General features: G+C 37.5%; 1 protein-coding gene across 2 annotated transcripts in view; it reads right to left on the minus strand.

The window, feature by feature from the left end:
• myo6b (myosin VIb) overlaps positions 1-19321 on the minus strand; it is a 38026-nt gene that overhangs the window by 14024 nt on the left and 4681 nt on the right. For both annotated transcript variants that reach the window (XM_035954729.2, XM_023284484.3), the window contains exons 3-23: positions 17330-17399; positions 17142-17215; positions 16545-16674; positions 16061-16166; positions 15062-15117; positions 14885-14982; positions 14608-14772; positions 13771-13851; positions 11581-11761; positions 10632-10776; positions 9086-9243; positions 8598-8689; positions 8042-8114; positions 5337-5464; positions 4359-4454; positions 3248-3418; positions 1860-1898; positions 1529-1622; positions 546-676; positions 254-331; positions 13-142 (exon numbers count right to left, since the gene is read on the minus strand). In XM_035954729.2, the coding sequence (XP_035810622.1) occupies positions 13-142; positions 254-331; positions 546-676; positions 1529-1622; positions 1860-1898; positions 3248-3418; positions 4359-4454; positions 5337-5464; positions 8042-8114; positions 8598-8689; positions 9086-9243; positions 10632-10776; positions 11581-11761; positions 13771-13851; positions 14608-14772; positions 14885-14982; positions 15062-15117; positions 16061-16166; positions 16545-16674; positions 17142-17215; positions 17330-17399 (2296 nt within the window). The remainder of the gene's footprint in view (positions 1-12; positions 143-253; positions 332-545; positions 677-1528; positions 1623-1859; positions 1899-3247; positions 3419-4358; positions 4455-5336; positions 5465-8041; positions 8115-8597; positions 8690-9085; positions 9244-10631; positions 10777-11580; positions 11762-13770; positions 13852-14607; positions 14773-14884; positions 14983-15061; positions 15118-16060; positions 16167-16544; positions 16675-17141; positions 17216-17329; positions 17400-19321) is intronic.

Here is a 19321-nt window from a genome sequence, read left to right on the forward strand (position 1 = left end):
GATTTAACCTACGCTTGATGACAGACAGGCAGCACCACTGGATCTTCTTCCACAGGCTGCAAATCAACCACTTGTTGACTTTCTTCAGCAGCTCTGCGAGGTGGTCTGGATCCGACTTCATGATCTGGTCAAACTCAGCAAACTGATGCACACAGAAAGGCACAAATCAGTCGATTACCCTTGTAATTTAGGGGATAATTGTATTCTCTAGAGCTAGAGTTACACAAAATGACCTACAGCATTAATATTTTACCTTTCCAGGGCGGAAGAACACTCTTGTTAATCCAAACTTGAAGTCATTATCATTTAGTCCCAGGGCTTTGAACAAAGCCTAGAAAGAAATACATCCACATTCAGTGACACAGCAATATTGCATACGTGGTAAAAATTTAGGCCACGAAAGTATTTATGCTTGTTAATCTTTTCCCAAACTGGCCAGTGTGTTTTTGTTTTCTTTTGTTGCATTGAACAATTACACAACTAATAAGGTTGTATTTTGAAGAGAGTAATTCATTATTTAAAATATTCAATTTCTGAAAGCCCACCTTGCAGAAGAGTCGTGGATTCAGTCGTGTAAGCTTAGCTGGCATATACTGTTTATACATGTTGTAGAGCTCATGGAAGGGGGCCCTGGAGGGAAAACCCCCCTGCATCAAATCCAACACCGACACCATACCTAAACATAGAAAAAACGGTTTTGGTATATGAATGTTGCTAGAAATTTGAAAAATAGTCTATTGTGTGCATGTATCAGGAAAAAAAACACAAACTCTACATGCAAAAACAAAAACAGTTACTTTATTGCAATCACAATCAGAAATTTTACTGGAGAACCACACTGACTTCTGCATCCACATTAGTATAGCAATAGCAGTATGCATTGATTTCAAATTCCTACCTTTAATAGTTTTTATAGGTAATATGAAAAAATTTCCAGCCTTCTTATTAAATATTATTGACAGGGCCCAAATTGGGTTTGGAGCAAAAATTGTTGACTGAAAAACTGAACACAATGAGATACAGTGCAGCTTTCCAAACAAGGATAAACTACAGTGAAATACAATTTAAAAAGTAAAATGGTTTTCCAGGCTTTTTCAGTTAAGCTTAACATAATTTAACCTTTTGTGAGAAGCAGTAAGAGCCAATGTAAGTGTACATATTCTGCATATATATGTATGTGTGTGTGTATATATATATATATATATATATATATATATATATATATATATATATATATATATATATATATATATATATATATATATATATATATATATATATATATCTTTCTTGGGAATGTCACAGTCACATATGAAAATATACAAAAGGATGTTACAGTATTGTTCTCGATATCTTGCATTCCGTAAATGCTTTCAATATGAATGGGTTCAACCTGCTTATCCTGCTCAGTAGAGCTACATTAGGTAGACCAATCCTTTTTACATAACTCATTCTAAGCATTCTAAATCGTGAAGCTAACCTTTACAAAATTTTACACTACATATTGTACATACAGTTCTATTCCTACCTGAACACTGCAGCTGTGAGAGAATCAGAGCTCCTTCAAACTGGTGGCTGACCATCCTCAGGTTGGGTTTTACACAGCGGATAAAACTTGATCCCTGCACACACCAATTAACCAGGAAAAATTCTCTGACTCAGCATAGTACTACTCAGTTTGCACATACCATATTTATAATTGGCATTTGAATAAAACGTATGTTGTGTATGTAGCAGTACTGTTAACACATTCAGTGCATACTTTATATTGGGTGATTTGTGTTGCATTGATGCTGAGCAAGGAATGAAAATGTTTTCTACAAAATACATAAAGAAACTCAGACGTGAATTTTACTCACAGTGCTGCGAAGCTTCTCCAGAAGTAGGTTCAGTTGGGTCTGTGTGCACAATCAAACAAAAAGTACTGTTTAGTTATTTGTTTTAAATATTTATATTGATGGTAGCCAAGAGAAGATGTTTGAAATGAGGCTCGAGTGCCACACATCCTGGTCAACATGTGAGCGTAAAGAGCAATCGTAGATGACAGTCATGCAAGGACAGAGTTACAATCAAGCACAAACAGCAATTATGCATAAACAACAATCCATACAAGAAAACATTGTGCCTGAAGGAATGACTTAATGAATAAACAATGAAACAAATAATGATTAACAATCTGATTTAAAGCAGCTTAATACTGCTAAAACATGTTACATCCCATTCACATATTGACTGCTCATTATGAAATACTTTTCTTAAACATGCTTCCGACTGTACAAAATGAAGACAAATAGTCAAACAGTGATTAATATTTATTTATAACACATTCTAACTATTGGTGTCTTTCTGAAATACACACAGACTATCTTCATGCTTGACTCAACATCTGGTGAATCAGTGGTGATGGCCAAGAAGCATCATTAGCAATAAAGAAATCCAAGTCTGTTGAAAAAGATGGTGCACAAATACTGTTTACTTGATGTAAAAGATAGAGCTCAACACAGTGAAAAAGCAGAGCAGCATATCTTACTTGATGAATAAGACATGCAGCTGAAAGGTGTGTACTTCTGGCTCATTCAACACATTTGTCAGAAAAGCCCGAGTGTCTCATTCTTTCTTTCTCTTACTTCTTCACTGCCAATGTTTCCTACTTCCTCTCTATTATACTTCAAGCTGACTTTATCCAGCTATATGCACCAAGGAAGAATTTCCCAGAGGAAAAACAAGGAAGACTGGAAGGAACTCTAAGAAGGGAACCCTGAATAAGGAGGGGAAATAGGAATGGGAAGAAGAATGAAAAGGAGGAAAGTTATAGGAACAGGTCTGGAGGTTACTGTTTGTTTAATTGTTACCAAAAGCTAGAAAAGAAGCAAAGAACTTCTCAGCACTTCTAATAAAGCAACCAATCAGTGCATGTAAATTTTGTAAATCAATATAGTGTGACTTTAGTAAAGTTGTTTGAAAAAAAAAAATCAAATTAAGATGTTTTTATACGCCTTGGTCTACATACTACATAGTTAAGCAAACAAAGGTGCATAAAGTAAAACAAAGCTACTGAAACTACAATTTGCATGTCTTGCTCAATAAAAGGCCTTAGACTCAACCATAACACTGTGTATTATAGCATTTAAGTGTTAAAATTCAATAAACTGTCATAATGCAGAAAAAGATTTTTTATTCAGGTGTAGCTATGTCCAGGGACTTCTTCTAACAATCAAAACTGACAAGCCTTAACAGTTATTCTAACCTTGAACTTGTTGCCGACGCTGATGAAGCTGAGCTTGCCAGCCTTCTGTTTGGTGTCCTTGGAGGTGTTGGAGTTCTCAAACAGCTCTCGAACAAATTTGTCTTTTGATTCACACACTAAGCTCTCCAAGGACATATGGAGGGCATCGTTATTCTTCTCCACAAAGCGAGTCTGTGAACACACACATGTATGCATGAATAATGACATTTTTGGACTGGATCTCCACAAGACTGTCACATCATCGGTTGTTTTAGCATTGTATACAAATAAGTGCTCATTCGAGCACCAACAGCACTACATATCCAAATACTGAGATGATACCGCAGTGCTAAGTTTACGTTACATCCATATCAATATAAACATCTGTCATTCAGCAGTGGTGGAATTTGTCAATCACCTACTTTTAAATGTAAAAACATGTCAGTTGTAGACTGTAAATTTAGCTGTGTGCGCCAGTCCTCTTTTAATACTCTGGAAATTTGCTGTCCTTGACCAGAAAAGCCACTGTTTTAGCTGCATATTGGTGGAAGATGCATTCAAAACCCCATTTCAATCCTTTCTATAACTATGTGTCAAAGTCAAAGTTAATGCAATTCATTCAGACTGAGGAGGAAATTGGTCTGAAAGGCAACAAAAATCTTCAGTCTTTTTTTTTTCTTACGGGGATGAAAAGAGTCTTTTGATGAATCCCATATGCTGTAGTCTGAACCATTCATTCGGCAGATGATACAGTCTTGACTGTGAGAATTTACTGTTAGTCTTTGTCACATATTGTATGAAAGTAACCTGAAAACATTAAGACTTTAGACTGCTCGCTGAGTGAAGCAAACTTTTGAGTTTAAAATTTTTCAGTATTTTCTAACATTTTATAGTTCAAACAAAGAATAAAAAATAACCAAACAATAGTCAGAAATCATTGATTCAACAATTAAAGTAATCACTAACTCCACACTTAACATGTCATGCAATTTGTTTCGTGGGCTTTTCACTAATAACCACACAAGACACATAATAAATAGAGCTATTTGGTGAAAACTATTCTCAGGCTGAATTTCATGACTATCCCAATGCCCCAGCAGCACCATGTACTAAAATCTGCGTAAAGAATTACCGTTTCATAACAGACTGCTCCGGCAAAGTGTCTGATGATAAAGCCCTCATCATCCCGGAGGTTCCTGTGAACGGCCAACTTCGACTTCCTGGGAACCTAAGTGGGAGATATAAAAAGCAGTATAGTGCTAAAACACATGTATTGATTTTCAAGCTACTTCTATTAATGAGTGTCTCTGCAGCAGAATTTTGTTGAATATACAGCGAAAGTTTGGAGAATGAAACATTCAGCTGAATGACACTCGGTGAGACCCCCCAAAAAAGCCTGAAATTCTGAATATAGCTATAATCCTACAAATGGTGTTTAAGTAATAAGTAGATATTTGACACATTTACTTGCATCACTTGAGATAATGTCACATTCATCTTGTCATCAAATGCCCTAATCATTAATTATTCTTGAGAATAAAGCAAAAAAAAAAAAAAAAATCCAACAGATTAATCAGTTCTATTAGGGAAAACCATAATAAATGATTCTGTGAAAATCTAAAGCAAAAATGTGAGCTCAGTATATTCAAGCAATTTAGATTAAAGTAATGTTTTCATCCTATTAAATGTATAGAATGGTTTTTATCTGAGCAATAACTCTTTCTACAGATGAGTGTGCTTGTAGCCAGCCACCTCTAATCTTACACCCTGAATTGGTGTCAAAGCTACATTTCTGAAAGGATTTCATGCTTGCAGAGATACAGGCGGCCACAAACAATAGCAGTAAAGCGAGAGACGGGGGGGAAAGACTGGGCCTGTGTGTCATTCATAAAACTGCTGCGACAAACAGAAGGAGCAAAAGTGATCACAATGAAAAACGCAACGTGCTATTACATCTCTCTGGTCTAACAAAAGAAGTTAGTGAACAAAGAAAAGAACAATAGCAGAATACTCAAGAGAAAGCAATGACAGAAGCAGAGTATGAACAAGAAACAGTGAGAGGAGAGAGAGGGAAGCAGAGACAAAGAGAGCACAGCTAAAGAGGTCTGACCGTCAGTCTGAAGTGGTCTTTATGCTTGCTGTGAACAGCCAGTGCAAAGTGTTGGTCACTGGGCTGAGGAAGACGGTTCTCTTCATCCAAAATGTCAAGGATTCCCACCAGCTTTGCTTCGACTAGATCTGGAGACAACAAATATTTATCTATTAGACACGGTGTAATGATTCATGTACAGCTCTAAAGTAGACAGCACCGCACTAGTATGAAGAGTAATATCCTAATACGAAATGTGGCTGCTTGTCTTTTGCTTGACAGAAAAAGAAAACATGATTGTTTAACACCAGTGCTGGCCTCCCTCCACTGGCATCCTGTCTGTTAAAGGACTGATTTTTAAAAGTTATTTAGCAGGCCACATTATTTAGCACAAGTCCTAAATCATCAACCCAGGTTAGAGTACTGAAGTTGACCACCTACAAGTTCTTGGATGTTTGAGATCCAAGCACAAGACCTTTGCAGAGGCTGATTTTAATCTCTGGAACAGTTTACCTATTCATGTGAGAACTGCTAAGACTTTAGAAACTTTTAAGTAACTGCTGAAGAATCACCTCTGCTCTTCAGCATTCGATTCAAGTAGAGCTTGAGACCATGACTTTGTCCCCTACAGTGTTAAATGTTTTATTACTCCGCCAAGGAACATGGAGGACTTATGTGACGATCGGTATTGGTTTGTCCGTCTGTCTGTCTGTTAGCAACATTACTCGAAAATAGACAAACAGATTTGGATGAAATTTTCATGGAAGGTCAGAAATGACACAAGGACCAAGTGATTAGATTTTGGCAGTGATGCGGCTTATAGTCTGGATCCATGGATATGTTGAAGATTTCTGTATCATTGCAAGACAGCTGCCCGGCGTCACTGTAACTATGACAACAAGTGAACACTACGTCAGCTGCCTGCTGATGATCACATGATCACGATCCTACTACAAATTGACCGCTGCGAATTTTTCGGGACATATCCATCGGAAATGATACAAAGAACAATTGATTAAAATGTGGGAGTGTTTCCGAGTCCCATCAATTCCCGCCGCCTGCTACACATTAAGGTCACGTGATTTGGTATCTGTACATAATGTACACACGCATAACACATACATATGCTCAGAGCAAGGTCATTTTGTTTGTGGGTACATCTATATTAAATGGCCACATTCTATATTACTGTGATTTCTAATCATCAATAACTAATAAATAAACAAATGCTGTATTTCTAGAAAAAAATGCTGCATTTCTGACAATGCCATATGGGGGAATGAACAGCCTTGGCGGACTACTGTGCTTTCTGAGTGCTTTTCTTGTTTTTCATTATTTTATTGTCATAGTCATTAGTTTATGAATGAGTTCAGAGTCTGGTCCAGTTACGTCGTTTTTCGATCTGGTTTAGATCCACTCTCACTCACTGTTTTTTCAAAATACATTTGACTGTGACTTTATTATATTGATGCCAAATGTTAGCTGATAAGAGCTGAAAGTAATTTTGCCCAAACTGACAATATCCATTCACCTACAAGTTTTGAATGCTTGTGGACATTTTTAGAAACAAAAGAACACATAAATTCCTATTTAGTTAGGGTGATGTAGGGATCACAATGGGAATTATAATGCAAAAGTTACAAAGTCATTAAACTCTCTGCTTGTGAATATGAGATTTATTGGAAATTTCCACTGTTTACTGTTTATGGATGTGAATATTCAAAGCACAAAACATGTTCATCAGGATGCTCATTTTGCCATATATCTGAATTATTCATACGACATGCTGTGTTTGGAAAATAATCTAATAGCCAAGGACCTTAGAAAAAAATTTGCATGAAGAAGCACCTGTGCATAAATCCTGAAGATTGATGAGTGAATTAATGGCCAACCCAAACGGTCATTTGCAAGTCATAAATGTTATTCACGGCTGTCAGTTAACCTCGCACTTGAATAATCACAGCCTTTGAAATACAAATCAAACTGCTTCACCTTGATATACTGACTACTTCATCCCATTAATTCGAGGATTCATTCGAGGACAGAGACAACAAAAACAAGGGAGTATCATTTCCCCAGCTTCTCGTAGCACAAAAGAGGCCATAAAACCCACATATACTCATTACGCTTGCTCCTTTCAGACACACAGATATGCCAGCTTCGAGGATAATGAGAAGTCGGTATTTTTGTCCATCTGACAGGTGTATTTTCGCTGCTCTGACGTGGAGCACAGAGGAATGGCCCAAATGAATGTCATGTGGGTGAGCTGATGTTGCTCTTGAACCAACCTCAGTACATTTGTGGTGTGTGGGCTCTACAGACAGCCACATCTCTGTCAGTACATTTTGTATGTTGCAGCAAAAGCCCTCAAAGGCAGCACTTCATCATAATGATATCCCAGAGTGGCAGTCCATGAACCTGTATTCACATAAGAGGATCATCCAAAGTACAGACAGACACACACAGATATCAATACACAACCATCCACCAGCATATTCCTTTGATTTTGGTCATTTGGGATCAGCTCAAGTCAGGCACCTGATGAGCTTTAGAAGAAGAAATGGTCAATCTCCCGAATGATGTTGCTACTATTGAGATGAGATATTTTCATGAGTGATATTTTTTAGAGAAATAATTTCACTTTTAAGGGCAGCAGTGAAATTCTAGAAACTGCAGAGCATGAGGATCAACAGGAAGCTGGTGGAGAAATGGGCACAGAGACTTACCAATGCAGTCCTGGTTGTCAACATAATGCACCTCATTCACTCCAAGCCCTTCCTTTTGATAGAGCTCTTGCTCCTGTAAAGAAACGTACAAATATGAAAAATCAACACTGGCAGCATCATTTTGGAAATGTTCTAATATAAAAGTTTGTTTAGATTTTTCTGAGTGGCCTCAGAACATCATCCCCTTCCTCAAAAAACAAACAAAAAAACTTCAAACTGACAACATGTGATTGAGATAATGAGAAAGAGGCTAAACCAAGAATTGTGGCGCTTTAATTGGAGACCTTGGAAGAGAATAACGTTAAGAGATCACAGGAGGGAAACAAGGCTCATGATGTCCCCTGAGAAATTAGCATTCTAATGAGAGAGCGCACAGGAGAGATGGAGGGAAAATATAAGAGATTAAACAAAGACAAAGACTGAGACGATAAGAATGCCAACCATTTCCTCATGAATGAGTCAGTAAGTTTGGCTTGTCAGTGACATGATGTGGCAGCTTTCCCAGGATAAAGAAGTAACCCACACCAATTCACCTTAATCCACACAGTTTACCCACCTCCTTGAGAATTCGCTCGTTGAAGAATTGCTGCAGTTTCTCATTGCAGTAATTGATACAGAACTGCTCAAAGCTGTTGTGCTCAAAATACTCTAAGACGAGGGAAAACACAGAAGAAGCAGGGAAAAAAACATACATTTCAATTAAATAACAAAATGAAAAATTTCTGCAAAGCCTAGGTTAATTATGGCAGCAGGGAGAATTATTTCCCAAGCAAGTGCTCTGGTAATGAAGTGTGTATATGCATTAGGGTGCTTAAATTAAGAACCATGCTGTACACACAAGTGCCTCTTTAGTAGACTGAATTCTAAACATACCAATGAAGCAATTAACACCTTTACATGAGCAAATTGCAGACATGCTGGAATGATGTAGAACACAAAACACCATTGAGTGTTATGTTGAAAGTTGTTGAGCAAAATCCACACATTGTGCAAAGCTTATTTGAAACTTTCCAATTGTATCAAACACTAACTCCATGTTATTACCAAATCCAGCAATATCCAGCACTCCGATGAAGTTGGAGGAGATCTCAAAGGGGAAACATTGGTTTACTCGTTTGACCACATGATCGAAGAGGCGGCTGTACACTGCCTTGGCCAGGGCATCTCGGGCATTGTTCGCTTGTTCCACCTTTAGAGGCACCCTGGAGGGACACACAAAGTGGGGCAGTGAGAGACAGTCTGAAACTGGGACATGCGAGTCTCTTATTAAACCTCCTTTTTTATTTTTTTAATCAACCAATTACCATGTGGTAGCAAAAGTTTAGTTGTGTCGATGTGACACTTTTTGCCGCATAGTGCTGTACCCCTTCTGATCTCAACAGTCAAGCTAGGTGATTGTTTTAAATAAGGCAAAGAGAAGGTGAAAAAACTAAAAATGTGAACCTTGAACTCTACTAGGCTCTATAATGGTCCTGGAGCACCATTTATCCTTAAAATATTAAAAGAGGTTGATTGACTAGACAAAGTGCAGCTCCACAGTGACCAAGAGTTCAACTCAGTGGTCCCAGCTGGGAAAAAGTTGAATTTAAAATGAAAAGGTCTTTCTTTTGCTATGATATGTCTTTACCCACTCTTTGCTTTTGATATTCAATCCAGCCCCTCAAAACCTCTCATCCATTTCAAACAGTTATAGTCCACCTATGCTAAGGTTAAGGTAGGCTGCTCAGCCAGAGAATACCCTTTTAAGACTTCAGTATTAGTTAAATCCAAATAAAACACACTAGAGCCTTGTAATTTATCTGAGTTACATGTATTTTTATCTGTTGCATAATTTCATATTGACTAGTGAAGTCACTCCTGATACCACTGCATCCACCACCCTGTCTGTTTTCCTCAACCTCCCAGGGGTAAGGTGGATTTGTCTGGGGTTTAATGACAAAGCCAGTCTCCCTTCACTCCACCTGCTCCCCAGACACCAGGCCTTTACTGTAGTGCAGCCATGCTCCCCTGCCTCCTCAGATACAGGCTGCATTATTTATGTGGAGAAAACACTTCCAGGCCAGGCCAGCATCTGGCCCTCTTGAAATATTAATCTACCAAACCTGGCCCCATCACTCAAACACCACATTACTACCAAAGTACACAGTGGCAGTGCCAATACCATATTCTCCTTCGAAATGTTTTTTTAAAACATTCAAGACATCACCAACCATGTAGAATTATAGTTTATCAAGGCAAAACACTACTAAAAATACTATCACTTTTACACTTTAATGTAGAAGCATAAGCTGTGAGTGACCTGGTGGTTGTAATAATAGGCTTTGTACAGTATCAGGTTAAACATAGTAACACCTGCCTAACCACTACCCATGTCCTTTTTAAATTCCAGTTGGTAGGATAATTTAGCTATTTTCAGATCTATTGTGAACTTACTGCTCTCAGTAAGTTCAGTGAGTTCAGCTGACAAATTGTTTGGCAGTAAACAATGACTGTTCCTTCCTAAAAAAAATAAGAGGATTGATTTTCCTGCACAGTAACATTTTAAAAAGAAGTTGCACAGATGTTTGACACTCAGTGCTGTTGCTCTTACTTGATAACTGTTCCTTTAGCGCCCCCTGCTGTAGTGAGCATGACCCTCGTTGTGAGGCTGACACGCAAGTCATCCTGGTCCAGGCCCAGCAAATCAGCACAGTACCCCAGAGTCAGGTCGGACTGATTCTTTAGGACACAACCGCCTGAAAAAGATAAAAACACACACAAAACCCTTAAAAACTGCAGTATATAACAAGCTGTGGTTCTGTATGGGCAAAAGACTTTTTTCTGTCAACCCACTTCCTGTTACCCGATTTAAATTAATTTCATCAAGATTTATCAGAGGTTTTGTTATTGTGCCTCACACTGGAACACATGCAGTGAGGTTCTTGGAACTATAACCAAGCAAGTCGTACTATGAGGAAGTGGTGAATATATAATGCGAGATTTAACAATGGCCTGTTTTTATTCCACTGTAGAAAGGAAAACGATTGAAAACTGCTCCCAAGAAAACTCTAAAGGTATACTTACTTACTCCACAGAGACTTTGATTATAGACACACTAAGAAAAAGAAAACGTGCAAGAAAATTAAAGGGAACAAGAGCTCATGGTTGCCAGGGTAACAGGATCTTTCTTATCACCACTACAGACTAGTCTGAGCTGATACCCAAGGACATACCTTTGTTCCTAAAAATGTTATATCCAATAATGTAACATGAATTCTAAGGACTAATATTCAGTTGGAAAAGCAAATTAACATAAACTTGCTTTGTTCATTGCAATTGACTTCCAGTTCAGTTCATGAAATATTTTACAATAAAAAGTTCTGTAAAGTTTCTAATTTGGGATGGCAGAATGGCAGGGAAAAATACACGACCTTCATGGTTTGCATGCACAGTGGCTGAAAAGTTTAAAGAAAATGCATCTCTGCAACACAACCAATGCAGTCCTAACTGTACGACACAAAGATACCACTGCAAAGACAATAATCTTGCATCTGTCTAACCTGAGGAGCTCCCTGTTTCTTCAAAGTCAATGTTGCCCAGATGCAGAACACCAGCAACAACTCTGAACAGGTCGAGCTTCTCGGTGTCATTCAGACCAATCTTTTTCATGGCCACGCACATCCTGTTGAAGTCGCCCTGGTCGTCAAGAAGAGGGTCTTTTAGCGCACCCGTCTTTATATGCTGCAGCAAACAACAGAAAAACGTTAGTGACAGTAAAAAAAAAGTATATTATTTAAAAATTCAATTCAAATCATGATTTACTCAAAATGTACTATATTTTAGCAGTTTCATTAAATTTTTCTTTAAATAATGAGTAAATCTGATTTAGAACTGAACTGGATTGTGCAGCCCACACTAAACTAAACAGCCACCAGTAAGAGATAATCTTGAAGAGACCAAAATATTTTACAATAACGTGTTTAAAAAAAAAAAAAAAACTCAACCAACAGCACACAGTAACTACACCATCGTATGAACTATATCAGCTCGGCTCCAGCAGCCTTGGCTCCAAATGTCTGGACAGCTACTGTTTATAACAAAGCCAGTGCAATATTTTGAAATGCATGACAAAAGCACGACTGCAGAAAGAACAGCAATACAGTGTGAACTATCACTGCAGCAGAGCATTTAATGATTCATTAGGAGGCAAAATGGGAGATTAATTTTACAATAATAACTAGCATGAGTTGCAAAATTATGACATAATTTAAGCTCCTAATTATACGGTCAAATGTCAGACCTTTCACAGGTGTTGTCTTGATGAGAACTAAATGCTTTATTCATTTGTGCTTCATCAACATGTTGACTACTTCTAGCAATTGACTTCCATCCTGGAAAATATTCAATAGTTACGCAGTGCTACACGTATGACTGAAAATAAAATGTAATGCCCAAACACTCGTATGTTTCTCTTTAAGCACCATCTAGACCCACACAAATCCAAACCTGGCATGCACATGCAGACAAGGAAGAGGAAGGATGCACCCCAGTTTGCTGGTTTCACTACAAACGCCAGCATGCAAAACCTTAGTGTCAGTGTTTAGGAAAATATAGCATGAAAAGTTGGGAGCAGAAACCCCTGAACAGAAAAGAAACATCACCTTATTTTCCTATATAACACAGACATGTGGTGGGACAGACAGACGTATGATTATTTAGTTAGTAAATGACATATTAGTGACAAAAACATTTACTATGAACCATAGAGTTCAGGTAGATAGATAGATAGATAGATATATAGATAGATAGATAGATAGATAGATAGATAGATAGATAGATAGATAGATAGATAGATAGATAGATAGATAGATAGATAGATAGATAGATAGATAGATAGATAGATGTGATCAACACTTGTGGACAAGAATAAATTTTAATTGTAGGATTTTAGGATTGAACATTTAAAGAAAAGTGAAATCAACATATTGTTTTTAAGAGAATTGTACACAGAGCAGTTGAAAAAGCTAGACTGGTGGGGTGACACTGACAAAGCAGCTAATGCAATATCTTCCAAAAACAAAAGATTTTGCATGATTTCAATCTTTCAGCTCAAAAGTTTACTATCAAATTGTTGTTACTGTTGTTTTCTACCATTTCACTAAGTTGTCTACTATTTGCTATTTCACCTGATTTCCCTCAAACTTTGAATGTCATCAGAGGAGATATTGTTCCATCTTACAAACAAGACGTGAAATGAACATGCATAATTAGTCCCTCAGAGAGCAACACGTCACACTTATTCCTCTAATTGTTTCATAATATTAATTATATGTCTCCTGCTGGCTTTTCAACTCAAGGCGTTGTTTCATTTCATCCATAATTCATCAAATACACAGACCTGAACTGATTTCTTGACATAAAATATTGTTATTGACCAATTTCTGCATATAATTTCACCTTGGCAACTGATTTTCTTGGCTCTGGTGTGGGATTTGTTTTCAGTCTAGTGCTCCCTCATCATCGTTGGCGAGACAATATTGTGTATCTATCTAAATGATTTACTACACAGGAAAAAATTCAAAAGTGTAACACTGCAAAACATTGTCTCATTGAGCTTCTTAGCATAAAATATTTTGCCATAAGGTAGGCAAATTAACACAAATATCACAATGAAATTCAGATTGAAACCATAAATAAAACAATCATGTATTGGGTTAGAAGGATTAGGCCCGAACAGAAGGGGACATTACCTCAGGACTCTTGCGGTTCTGCATTATTTGTTTATCAGAGTCCTTACTGGCAAAATATCTGGTACACCCTCGGTTCAGGTACTGCAAGAGAGAAAAAACAACTTAGAAACATTTTAACATAGTTAGAATTTTGATAAATTGAATTCACTGCTGGTGGCAAATCTACTGGGGATGAGTCTATTGATTTTCATAATCGAAAAGATTTCCTCTGTTGTCTTCCAGTATTGTTACACAGCTGACTAGTAGTGAACTGCATGTAGTAATTGCCTCTGTTGATGTGGGTGTCACCTCAGGGACTTGATAAGATGATAAACATCTAAAAGGAACAGCTTGAGCTGCTTGTTGTTCTGTTAAGTGTTGTTTTGCAGAGCATGTAGAGGAAAAAAGACTGAGGTTAATACCTTTATGCTCTCTGACTTTTCCATTCCTGAGCTGATAATTGCATCCAAAAGAGGCTGAATTCAATTGTGAAACACTTTTGTACTGAGGGGATTTTGATCCCACTCGGGAAGAGTTGTAGATTTGTGTAAAGAAAAGACACAACTAAAAATAAGCTCATGTGACATCTAGTGGGCTTTCACAGAACTGCCAATTCATGGCAGCTCCAGAATACTACAAAAAGCCAAGTCAGTTTAGAGAATTTTTTTTTAAATGCTCTTTTCTGCTCTCTTACAAAAAAAAAGATTATAACTCTTTAGTTGAATTTCTGATGAGAAAGGAGAAATTGAAATTATTTTTATTGTATCTTGTCTCACAATACCGTAAAAAAAAAAAAGTGTGTTTTTTTTAATGACAAATGTCAATGCAAGTTCCTGGTGTTTGCAAAAGTCTACTGACCCTGAAACTGTCTGGTGAGTCCAGGTGTAGTTTCTTCTTTAGGTCCTCGGATGCTCCTGCACACAGCCTATAGAAGATGTGGTAATTCCTCTCGTCGTTACTTTGCATGCAAATCCTCGACTTCTCTAACAAGTAATGGGAGACGAATCCACCCACAACAGCATTCTGGTAGCCATAAAAAAAGAAAAAAGAAAGAAAAAACAACTCTTAAATACACAATAGTTTTAAAATTTCATGAAATACCAACAGTAGAACAAACTCAGTCATCATTTCTTACCTTGGCATTGAAATGGATTTCTACAAACTTTCCAAAGCGACTGCTGTTATTATTCCGGACTGTTTTTGCATTTCCAAAGGCCTCAAGAAGGGGATTTGCTAAATGGAAAAATGACACTCAAGATCACAGTCTCTAAACATGTATAATTGATAACTTTTTAATTTCTTCATGGATTACCTTCTACAATTCTCTCATCAATATCTTGACCACTTCCATACGTTGTGGTCAGATATCTGCAGGATGATGATGAAATGAGAGTTGAAAAGACAAAATGGCACTTAGCACAATCCACAGCTGACATAGCTTAACATTTACCACAGTAGCTTTCCCTTGCAAAGCAGCTATGGCTGCTAGGTATACAGCAGCAGCACAATGACAAAGGATTCACTTTGACTGTCTCACTCATTTTTGTATTGTTTGGTTTAGCTCTCTTTAAAACAGTGTTATGACAAGAAGAAGTTGAGGAAAATAAATCACTAATTATGGGATGATATTTGTGACTTGTAAGCCTTATCAGCAGTTAACAGCAGAAGTGAAATCATGTATATAAGTGGACTGCCGGGGAAAGGGGTTATCATCTTTGCTTGTTTCATGGCAGACTGTATCAAGGTTGATATTGTTTTGTTTGTCCTTGGTCGCTCTCAATTTTGGTTTAATTATAAAAGTCATTTGACTTGTGAACAGCCATAGTACATATAATGGTTAGTTTGTCTTGTGTATAGACTGATAAGTAGGCTTGGAATTGCTTTTTATTTCTTTTATAACGTGATTCTTTGTTGTTGGTGCAGTAATTAACTCTGTCACTTTACAGCTACATGGTTCTACATTCAAATGTTTGGTAGACCCTGCTTTGTGGAATTTGCATTTTCTCCCTGTATTTGTGTGCAGGTTTTCTCCTGGGGCTCCAGCTTCCTCCCACAGTCCACATACACAAATAATAGGTGAACAGGTCATTCTAGGTGTGGCCCTGAGATGGACTTGTTCAAGGTGTACCCTGCTTTTCACCCTATGTCTATGCTTTCTACAGGATGAAGACTACTTGCCTCAAATTGCCCCTTGATGGACAAATAAATTATTTTTAACTGAACCAAATTAAATTCAATTGAACCATTATGAAAAGAACTTAGGGTTAAAAGAAGATAGTGACAGGATGCAGCATGATTCATGTGGACTCACCGTAGAACAAACTTGGTGTTTTCAGTCTTTCCAGCACCAGATTCACCAGAAACTATGATGGACTGGCTCATCTTTAAGACCTTCATATCTCTGTAGGCTTTGTCCGCTGAAACAAAAAAAATAAAATAAAGGAAAAAAAGTGAGATTACTTAACAGTATGGCTTATTTAGCACATATTCATCAATCAAATATATGCATACTGTAGTTATCAAACCCTCAAGAATAACATTTGATTGCAACTTTTGCAGATGGCTTCCAAAGAATGACAATGAAAATAAGTGTACACTTCAAACCAAGTGCACATTGTTTAAACTGAAATCACTTTCACAAGTAGGATCATAAAACACCAAGAGATACAGATGGTGCATTACCCCAATAAACTAATAAATTCTTGTAAAGGTTAACAGGGGTGTTATACAATAACAGTGACTCAACAATTTTTTAAAGTAATGTGCAATTCTGTTGTGCAGTTGTGACTTCTCACCTATAGCAAAAACGTGAGGTGGCAGAGTACCCAGCGACTTCCCTTGGTACGACTTAATGGCGTCTGGGCCGTACAGTTTTGGTATGTCATAGTAAGGATTAACAGCTATCAAGATATTGGCCACATAAGTCTGCAGGAGAAATAAATACAAGGGTGATTAGTGTCACTGAATTTGAATAAGGTAATAAATATCAAAATACATACACATTATTGAACAATGAGAGACAACAGAAGTAAAAAAAATAAAAAAAAAACACCAATGAGGGCTGGTGAGGCACACCTTAACTTGTTTCCATCTTGTCTCTCTTATTTACCAGCTGTCCCTCATTTCCTAAGTGAGTGACTGAGGTCAGGATTCGGTTTGCCAGTCTGACCCTTTTCTAGCTTCCCTTCCCTTCCCTCTTCACCACCTGGTACTTTTCCCCAAGGGAAACAAGGACATGGATCCTTTCTTTCTGCCCTCCAAGCTGCTACTGTATGTTCTTATGATACAACTGGATAGTTATGCCTTTGAGTCATTGCAAGAGTATAAATGTAAAGGCTATATACTACACTTGTGGTAAGGCATATAAATTAGAAAAAGAAAATAAAACATACATAGATGTGGTCTTTATTGTATCGAACTCGGACATTGTTCAGAAGAGTTGCTTCATTCAAGTACATAAGGGAGCCTGAAAACAGAAGGGAAACAGACAAAAGCAATTTAAATTAAATTCTTGGAGAAAAAAAAACCTCTATCAAGAATCAAAGTATTTTCTATAAAGGTTATTCCAGCAAAGACTCACAGTTGTCATCTACGTGTTTGTTGACATCATCCTCTGCTGGGAAGACTTGACTCATCGGAGCAAGAAAAGTCTGTAACATGAACAGTTTTACTAATTGCAGCATTTACATGATGTCATTTCCAGGACAGACAAGTGGCGCTGTCTCTACTAATCTCTGCCAACATTACGTACAAAATGATTCACTGTTTACTTGTTGTTGTTTGGAAATCCTATGACATAGACAAATGTTTATTAGAATCCTAAAAGAGAGAGACATATTAAACATCATAAATTGCTAAGCGAGCATGCATAAACATCAAACATTCATCACAGCTAAAGATCACAGTAATGATGTTTGGTGCGACATGTTCCCAGGCTATATTAGTTACTGATATTCTCACTCTATTGTTTAAGAGTCTGAGTTAATGGAAATAAACTCAATGGAACAAGTCGGCTGTGAGAGAAACAAGGGAAGACATGGCAGGATAATGAATAATTTGGTGGGAGAGCAACAGGATCTGAACACCTGACTGAGTAAGTGAGTGGTGTGTATTTGGTAGAGAGGAGATGATGGCGGAGCTCTGTGCTGATCTTGCTGGAACCAATCACATCGTAATATTATTAAAACGATCAGACTCCATCCTAAACAGGCTCATACAATTTACAGACGGAGCCACCTATAAAAGGGCAATCAGACCTAAAGTATATATCAATATAATAAACTGTCTCTTTCTCCATTTACATTAAATGTTCATTACACACTCCCTATATCAATACCACTGCTTGTCTGTTTGAGCGTGATCTATCCTGTGCTATGAAGCGTGCTTTATTACCTCAAACAGCCTGTAAGCATAAACAGAATGTGCTTTGTGTGCCTGCTGCGGTGTCTTGGCACAAACCGGACATGGTCATCCACAATAACAACCATCTGAGAAATGTTTAACCAATAAAATTGACAGAGAGAAAGAGGCAGCCATGAGTGTACGGAGCTGAGGCACTAACGAGCTAAACACTGCAGCAAAAAAAGACACTCAATGGGCCTTTTATTCACCCCGAGAATGGGACAGAGTTTATGCCTCGCAATAAGGCATAATCTGATAATGACCACTGAAAGTTCACGGCTAATAAATTCTGACTCACCAAAATTTTCTCCAGCCAATAATACGTTGTTGTGTTTTTTAATCACTAAAATTGTTCATCTTCCTGGTGTGGAACCATAAATAAGTTAAGGCAATCTCTTTCCATTCCATTCATTAATCACAAATTTGCCTCAAACGGCAACACAATCTGTGCTGCCTACACATCTACAAACCTTAAACCCTCAATTTGGATAAGTAACAACTTCCAAAACAATGCATTTAGACTCAAAACTACTCAAAAACCAACGTAGGTAGATCATTTTTGCACTTCAAAAGTACTTACTGTTAAATATGATAGTTTTTCCTCAAATCAAGGCTTGCTAAAGCTATCACAAACTTTTCTTTTCATTTTAAGTACAACGTATGTACTGTTTCATACAGTATTCATACAATTGGGAGATATTACTTTGTCAAAATTAGAGCTTTAATCTTTGACTGTTGCAATCTGTACCACAAAATGAGCTGTCACGTCTGCTTGCACACTCATGCACAACACTGAGATGTATGGGACATAACTGTGCAGATGACTGTGGGTCACAACGGATAGAAAAGCATGCTGGTTTGGATACTTCTAAATTCAACTGAGTGTAGTAGGACATACAACATTTTACATACTATGAAATGGGACACACTAAATCTTTTTCTGTTATACTATTTAGTATGGCCATATGAATACTGGAACACAGCATTGGTAATAGATCATTTCCACAGCGGACAGTTTGACTTGTGACGCAAGTCATAATGTTAACAATGACTGCATTCCATTTGGTTATTCCACATCCAGGTCTATGGTGTTACCCATGCTGATCCACTTGCACACCTCAATGGGCCTTTTCGATGGAGGACATTTCAACATGTCATGCTAAGAAAAGCA

The sequence above is a fragment of the Amphiprion ocellaris genome, chromosome 20 (genome assembly GCF_022539595.1).
Source record: "Amphiprion ocellaris isolate individual 3 ecotype Okinawa chromosome 20, ASM2253959v1, whole genome shotgun sequence".
NCBI lineage: Eukaryota > Metazoa > Chordata > Actinopteri > Pomacentridae > Amphiprion > Amphiprion ocellaris.